The sequence below is a fragment of the Cnephaeus nilssonii genome (assembly GCF_951640355.1).
Source record: "Cnephaeus nilssonii genome assembly, chromosome: 10".
Lineage (NCBI taxonomy): Eukaryota > Metazoa > Chordata > Mammalia > Chiroptera > Vespertilionidae > Cnephaeus > Cnephaeus nilssonii.
Genome location: NC_137081.1, coordinates 13517846 through 13526404, shown reverse-complemented (window position 1 = coordinate 13526404; position 8559 = coordinate 13517846). Strand labels below are relative to the sequence as shown.

General features: G+C 41.5%; 1 protein-coding gene across 2 annotated transcripts in view; it reads right to left on the bottom strand.

Moving 5' to 3' along the window:
• Positions 1-712: 712 nt before the first annotated feature.
• The window catches only part of ADAM23 (ADAM metallopeptidase domain 23), a 153277-nt gene continuing 145430 nt past the window's right edge, over positions 713-8559 (bottom strand). For both annotated transcript variants that reach the window (XM_079781845.1, XM_079781846.1), the window contains one exon: positions 713-4268. In XM_079781845.1, the coding sequence (XP_079637971.1) occupies positions 4220-4268 (49 nt within the window). In that variant the 3' untranslated portion in view covers positions 713-4219. The remainder of the gene's footprint in view (positions 4269-8559) is intronic.

The window sequence follows — 8559 nt, the reverse complement described above, 5'->3', positions numbered from 1 at the left end:
TGCAAGGAAATACCCTTATTACAATGTTTTTACAATGTTTTGGATAACACAGTTTGAATAACAAACACTTTCAATTTTCTTTACAGCTTGATTGTAATTTTGGTACCAGGTCAGAAGTGTGAATGTTATTACTAGCCACCCCCTTTAAACACAGAAGAGCACCAGTAAAGAACAGAATTGGCCCTCGCCAGTTTGGATCAGTGGATAGAGCATAGGCCTGAGGACTGAAGCATCCCAGGTTTGATTCAATTGCAAGCTTCTCTCCAGCCCTGGTGTTGGTCGGGGCATGTGCAGGAGGCAACTAATCAATGTGTTTCTCTCACATTGATATTTCTCTCTGTCTTTCCCTCTTTCTTTCACTCTCTCTAAAAATCAGTTGGAAAACATCCTCAGATGAGGATTAAAAAAAAAAAAAAGAACAAAACTGATCATGGTGTGATTCTAAGCTGTTTTTTCTGGTTTATGAGATGCAAAGCATTTCCAATAAACCCAATGAAATTGAATCCTAATCAGGATTATATTTATCCCTACTCAAATTTATTTTATTTTGCTCCACTGATTGCTTAAATGTTCAGGGAGCATTTAAGAGAGACCTGTGCTAAAACTCTTGATGACATCTTGTACATGGCCATTTATTCAACAATCCCAGCGAACACAGGAAAGGGGGTTATGATAAATGATCAAAGTACAAAGCCGCAACATTTATGGTAACAAAAGTTTTAATACAGACTTGACTAAAAGATGCATACAATGAGTACTGAATCTCCATTCATAGGCAGCCTATAAGATTATCAATGAATTTATTAACTTCAAACAAAACTTCAGGTTGTGTACTTAAAAAATTACAAGCCACTTAAAAATGAAAATCAACAATGGAAGGAACGATTATAAAATACGATGGGATGATTTTAAAGAAAGGGTTCAAGTATTGTTTGTAAAGTTCTTCAGACACTAGTCTTTGAAAAGTTTGTGCATTTCCCATCTTTGCATAGTAAAGGGGAAACAAAAAAGAAAACCAAAAACACACATACCACTTGGTAAAACTCTGCAACTCTATGTGACTCATGTTTCATAGCATGCACCTATGTGTACTGCTCATTTATCTAATAGGAGTAGCTCTAAGTTAGTGGGCTCATGCAGTATCCTAGGTGAGCAATGAAGTTAGCCTACATTTCCTCATCCATGTGTTGTACATTAATGCAGCGAACATATAGTGGGTGAGATGGGAACTTGTCATTACTTAACACTAACTCTTGTTGGGTAACATTAAATGGTGATAATACTTGTGCTTTGAGCTCAAATGAATAACAAGGATTCTTCACATCACAAAAATTAGCAAATGAACAGCATGTGCAAGAGAAAATACAGCAGAGTTGGAAACTACATAACCTAATACCACCAAAAATAATTAGAATCCATGGTTTACGATTGGTATGGTTGCATAATCTTTCATATTCGTACACACACAGCTTAAAGCTTGTGTATTTTACATATACACACAATTAATTTAACATTGGAGCATAGGTTTAGTTACCTATGAAACTGCCAGTGTAACAAAAAGTTACACAGACATTTGCCATATGTACATAATATTTGGGGACCACTGTGGTCTGATTTAAAACTTAACATCGCACATTTACAATGTTGTTTGTGAAATGCTCAAAAGTTAATGGCAAAGATTTAACTTGTTTTGTATCCACCATGGTTGTGTTTCTATTAAGTCACGTGGTGCCTCTGGAAGAGCAGTGAAATGTACATGGTGGACTCAGCAGTGGCTGAGCATCCACGAGTGAGTAGGATCCAGCAACAGAGACAGAAATATGCAGCGACAGGAAGAGATGCCGAGTAATCTGAGTTCCTCGGAGGTGACAGAGCCATTGCCACTAGGGAAGGGATATGTACAACCTGTGTCTTAGGAAGCCAAGAAGAAGGCTGGTCTACCTTGTAGAGAAAGAACCCTGTTAGCACAATAGACACATACAGCTAGCTCTAGAGAAAGACTGCGTACCTGTGTAGCACCTAGTACTCAGAAAGCAACAGCAGGAGGAAGATGTTAGGTTATGGTCTACTGTAGCAGATAGAAAGTAAAGTTTCTGCTCTAGGACTGTGATTAAAAATATATGGGAAAGATGGGGGAGAGGGAGAGGGAAAGGGAGAGGGAAATGGGAGAGAAAAAAAGGGGGGAAAAAGAAAACAATATATATATGGGAAAAACCGCACTGTTTTAAGAGCACATTTTGAGGACATAATCCTCTCCAAAGTCAAAGCCAAGGTTGTGAGACTAGTGTCATGAAGCGTGCTGAAAAAGGGACTTACAGCTCACTGACGTGGTTGTCATGAAGGGAATAGTGTAACTGATGTCCTGTTCCTAAAAGGAGGTCGCTAGAGAAGTATGGGTATGTTGGAGCCTCCAGGAAAGCTCATCTCTAGATGGACACTCACTGAATGGATCATGTACATGTTTTACATTCAAAACAAAGCCGGGACCAAGTTTCTCTATTCATGTATATAACACTTGATCGGAAGCGATCATGAGCTTATTCATGGAAGAAGAAACCTCAGTGAAAGTGAACTAAACTCAGAGGGACTTGGGAATCCAGGTTACATCTGCAAATCTTCCTGGAGGGAAAAGAAGGTGACTCTGTATATATAGTAGAACCCCGCTGGGAGCCAGCGCAACTATCCACAGGCCAGCAGCACACCATGGGCCCCACAAGGCTTGTTGAAGACACAACACGCAGAAGTAAAGGCTATGCCAGCAGTGCTCACAGAAAGGGGATTGCTGTTTCTGCCTCATCACTAGTGTTACAGTGGGGTTCTACCATATATATTTTGAGGCAGGAGGATGAAGCATGAATGAAATATTGATAGTAATAGATATGAATAAAATGGAAAGCTTAACTTTTTTCCAAGCTTTCACCATTGAAAAATTATTATTATTTTTTTTAATTTAAGGCTTTAAGTTTATCCTCCTTTCACATTAAAGACAGGGGGAAAATTGTCAAAACCAAACACTAACATCATGAGCTTGGCACTTTAGTGATTAATTTGAAAGGGTGTCTACTTTCTTACATTATATACATCTGTTTATAATGACAACAAAAGTATTTTAGAGACTTACCAGTACATGTATTTGCATTTACATAATTTTTGGGTTTTTAATATGGGTCATTTTGTTGTTGTGTGTTTCCCTCATCTTTTGTTTATTTTTGGTTTCAAAGCATTTCGTTTCATTCAAACATTTCTTTCTTAAATTGCACCTGTTTTTTGCCCAAACTCCTTGTATCTGTGGCCACATCTGTCTTTTTTTTAAACAAGCCCAACAATCACTGTACAACATGTTACAAGAGAGAAGGACAGAGACAAAGAAATGGCGAAAAGGAACCAAAAAGATGGGGAGCAAACAATGAACTCAAATTCACAGAGAACCTTTACAAGAAAAATATTTCAATACTGACAAGTGGACAGGATGTGTCAAAATCTCTTATTTCCATATTTACATTTATAAAAGAACTATACAATAGTATCCACGCTTAAGTCCCAGCTCCCGTGTCCCACGGCTGCCTGGTCCAAGAGAAAATGAATGGGAGAATGAATCAACAAGTGCAGGGAGTTGGTGGCCTGGTCTAGACTAGGGGGCGGGGCCAGGCAGCTTCCCCATGTTCACCTGTCATCTCCACCTTAGGAATTCAGTTGCAGGTTTGGCTGCGGATTGGCTTGCTAGCTGCTTGTTGTAGATATGCCATGCAGATTTTACCCTTTCGAAAATTAGATCTTCATGCCACTGGAGTGTGTCATTGGTAGGAAAAGAGAAAAGAAATCATGCCAGATCATTTAGAAGATATTAAGTGCCAGCAGGCTGAAGAAGAAAAAAAAAGTCATTTGCTATCTTTAATGGTTCATTTATTGCACTTAATTTTTGTTGTTGTTGTTCCTTCTTCCTTTAGGAAAAAAAAAAAAGAGAGATTCTGAAACAGTTCATTTTAGAACATTGTCTTTTGCTCCCCTTTTATTGACAGGTGGTGGGAGGAGTTCTTTGAAATGATTTCCAAAAAGAACAGTTTTCTTTGACCTCATCCCGGTCACCCCAACTTGAGTTCTACAGTCATGACCACCCAGTGTTCTTGTTTACAGACTTAACAGTTCCGGCAACATTGCTGAAAGCGTGTCACGTCCAGAATCCAGCAGGGCGAGACGCCGTTCATCCGCCGCAGCTGACTCAGATGGGGCCTTGCTGACTAGGGTCGAACCTCCTCTTCTTGACATTTCTTCCCGAGTGCGTCAAAAGAAGATGCAAGCGGAGGGGAGGGGGGGAAATCCACAATATTAGTCAGATCATGATCAGAGGAGGGTGATGATAATGACAACACTAGTTCCAGAGCAAAGTAATCAACTCACACTGAGGCAGATTTTCCAAAATAACTCGAAATTGAAACACAGAACCTCTTACACTTTGGAATGTCTTGACAACATCTCCACTAGAATACATTCATTTGTGAAGATCAAAAGAAGCTTGCAGTTGTTCATTTGAAATCACTGAAAGTCTCAGGAGCCCAATTTGTCTCTTATTTCAGAAGTAACTGACAGAGCTAATGGTAGCTGGATCAAAATTATTATATGGAGGGCTCTTCCATTTCGGGGGCTATTAGGACTCCGAAGGTCTTGTAGCTGATTCCTTCCAGGACCTGTGAGTTCAGTATCAGTGAATCAGCCTTTGCCAAGATGGCAAAACGCCTTGTTCTACCCAGTGATGTTGCTGCCTTGGCTGTGTGAGTTCTTACCACACTGTGGAACCAGCATTTTTCATGTCTAGAAAGTTGAAGATCAGAGTGCACAGCGAGAGAGTACACTCTGAGGAGAATGGACACAGGCTCAGGTTAGTGAAGCAAATGCAGCAGATTAGCTTAGTTGAAAGAAACAAGTTAAAATGCCTCGCTCACAGTGTCCAGTCTCCTAAAAAAAATGGTTCTGATGTTTCAAGAGATAAAAGAAAGAACCGGCAAGACACTTGTACAAGGCAACAAGAGTTGGTTGCAACCTCCCCATGGTCTGGTTTCATGTGGGGCATCAAGCAAAGAGGCTCATGCATTTAATCTGCGCACTGGGCGGGTGCAACGCTGCTGCCACCGAGGCATCATGCAAAACTGGAGACCGAGGAGTCCCCAGGAGCTCTCGTTCCCCTGCCCACTCACCGGGCAGCTGGATGCCCTTACAGCCCTCAGTACCAAGAGGATTACAGTATATTCCTCCTCACCTCTAGGTAATTTAAAATAAAAATAACACCAAAGTCCAAAGTTCAAAGCTGATCCTGCAAAGTTCTTAACTCCCCCAAGATGACCACTTTGATGCTTTTTTTTTTTAACTATCACATGTAAAAATCTTTAAAGAAAAATTTCCTTTTCTTTTTGAAAGTTTTCATTAAAACATCATTAATGGCTTAAGCACGTGGTTCATTGACCTAGCAGGTAATCCATTGCAGCAAACACTATTTCAACAGTGCTACTTCCTTTTCTTCCCTATCACCCACCACCTTACAACCCTCCTTTGAGTCAATATTCTCGAAAGCATGCATTGCTGACGCTGCCCTAGAAATAGAGATGAGACCAAGAGGGACTTATCCCATAATGCATCTGTCCCTGAGTTTGCAACAGAGCACAGGCAGTGCATCTACTATCCATGATCATAGCCCTTGAAGGTAAGTATATTAGGAACCACACTTCCAGTGAGTCAGGTGGGGGGAAACAGGGACTGCTTGACCTTGTAAAATGATCCTGAAGGACTACTAGTTAGCTATGCATTACTGGAACTCAAGAGAAATGTTAAACTAATGTCTTCTCAATTAAAATGAATGTAGAGGAAATATCAAGCCAACTATTGCTATGCATGTAAATGACTATATTGCCCACATCTAAATTCCTTTATTCAAATGCAGGGAATGTCAGGTGAACAGTCATGCCCAAGGTCATAACTACAATCCAGTTCACTTCTAAACGGAGATATGAAATCCCACTTCAGCACGACATATAGGCAACCTCTGTGCTTCTTCTAAAAGTCAGTTTTTGAAGCTTAGGTTGCATTTTTTTAAAAATAGAAACAATGTCCAACAGGGTGATTGGGTTCCCAGGCTGATCAGGAGGCTAAACCATGCTATTGAACCATGTACTTATCAGAAAATAGCATCTGCGTACCAACAGGGGATTCTGGGGCCGTATTTCCTCCGCGATGAGGACGAAAGGGACACTCCCATGGCAGGCTCACCGTGAGGGTCACTCACATATAAGCTGTAACCACCATGGGCTGCTGTACGTTGACAACTGCTTGTCCTGAATTTTCTATATCTAAGTCTTTTTGTTCAATTGCAATGTGAGAGCACAACTATCGTAGGCATGTACTTATTGTTTTCCTTCCACGACTGTCTCACCTGAATATCCTCTGTTCACTAGGACTGTGAGGCAATTAACTTTCTCATCATAACCTGTAAGGTATTTCTGGATCATTATAAAATATTACCATAAACCACAAACCTTGCATTGACCCCGTTTTCATTAACTTTTACTACTTCTGAAAAACCTGTACTTTTGTCCACAATATATAGTATACACACATACATGTATACAAAATTAAAACAACTCTTCATCTTAACAACAACCACCTCAGACTGTAAAGACTTTAGATCTTTCAATGGTATATTGATCCACTGCTATCACCTTCTTATCTCTCCACAATGAGTCCTTGCCCACCCACCAAAAACCCCTCTCTTGACCCTTTCTAGGCAACCTTAGACTGAGTTCACTTCCCCAGGAGTTGAGTCAGGGGGCTGAACTCAGTCCTCCTGGCAACCTGAGAGAGAAACTGGCTAACACAGGAGCAGCGGGCACCGGGGGAATTTTGCACTGGGATCCGGTCATGGAATTCGGATAAGCAACAAGTCTGGTTATGCTCCTCATGGAAAGCCTGGGTAACATTGACCCCATTTCCTAACTCTGTAAAAACCAAAAGCAAATTTAAAAAAAGACATGTATTCTTTTGAGAAAATATAATTAGCAATATTAAGTTCCTTTCCAATTTCATCCAACTTGACATTCAAACAATTTAGTTAACTTCCCTTGTATTCATCCAGATGGGGTCCTTTAAGTTTTCATTTATGTGAGTACCTAAACAGTCTGTGCTTTACCATGGCCAGTGAAGTAAAACATGGATCACATGGAACTGCTTACAAAGTCAGGCTCAGTAAGAATGTGTAACCCAAGAAACTTCTCATAGAGAAGAAATCACATATGATAATTACACTTACTAAATTAACTACTTTAATGTCAAGAGCAGCTCCACCAGGCCAGTATGGCCACTGATGTCACTGAACCCCATGGAGAGAGCAAGGAGTGGGATAGTGGGACATGGGGAGGGGGTTCCACAGACTGAAACATTATGGTATAGTTGAAAGAACCCAACACTCATCCTAAAATCTTGTGATTTGCATTGTCACCAAACTATGTCACTGTTACCTACCTTCAAGTAATTTTTCTACTATCACCTAGAATTTCTCTTTCCTACTAGCATCAACTATGGTGTTCATATATTTTATGTGCACATAAATGGCCATAGCTCACATCAATTTTTCTGTATTCAGATTTAGGAATTGGCAGTTAAAAAGCCATGTGCAAGGTAATGACGGAAATTCTGTTCACTTTCAATGGAGATATGAAATGTTCTTTTCATAGAGAAGATGCTACTAAAATGACCCTTCATGTACATGATTTTTTCCAAAATCTAATAAAAGCAACAGCTCTAATGATCTAATCAAGTAGATTATTACACAACACTAGAGGCCCAGTGCATTATTGAATCATGCACGTGTAAGGTCCCCTACACACTTTCGCTTTTCACGGTGGAGCTGGGTGCCTGTCCGTTGGTGCACCAGGCCTTTCAGAAGCCTCCCAGCTCCCCCACTTTTGATGGTCCGCAGCCGCTGAGGGGGGCTACCCTGCTGTTGAGAGGCGCAGGGGGCGGGACTCCCGCCTCCTGCGCCTCTCAACGGCCGCTGAGGGGGCTGCCGCGGACACCTGGCTACTCTGCTGTTGAGAGGCGCAGCTGGGTGTCCGCGGCAGGCCCCCTCAGCGGCCTCGGATCTGGCGTTGAGAGGCGCAGGGGGCGGGAGTCCCGCCCCCTGCGCCTCTCAACAGCAGGGTAGCCCCCCTCAGTGGCAGTGGATCCGTGCCTCTCAATGGCCAGATAGGCCACCCCAAGTCCCGCCCCCCAGCCTCCCGCCGCCCAATCGTGGGCGTAGCGGAGTGATGGTAATTTACATGTTACTCTATTATTAGATAGGATTGGATAGAAGACCGGAGTGCCCATGAGTCAGGACAGAGTTTGCAATCTTCTACACCACAGCATTAGTCTGTGTGTGTAGGTGTGGAGAGGATAAGGAGCATGGGGTGAGGGTAAATAAATGCAGATATGGGGAAATGTTGGACAAGTTGGTATGCCAAGAACCTATATTTATTTTGCACAGGATGTCTCAGAGAACAATTCTAAAGACCCAAAAGACTGGAAATATACAGA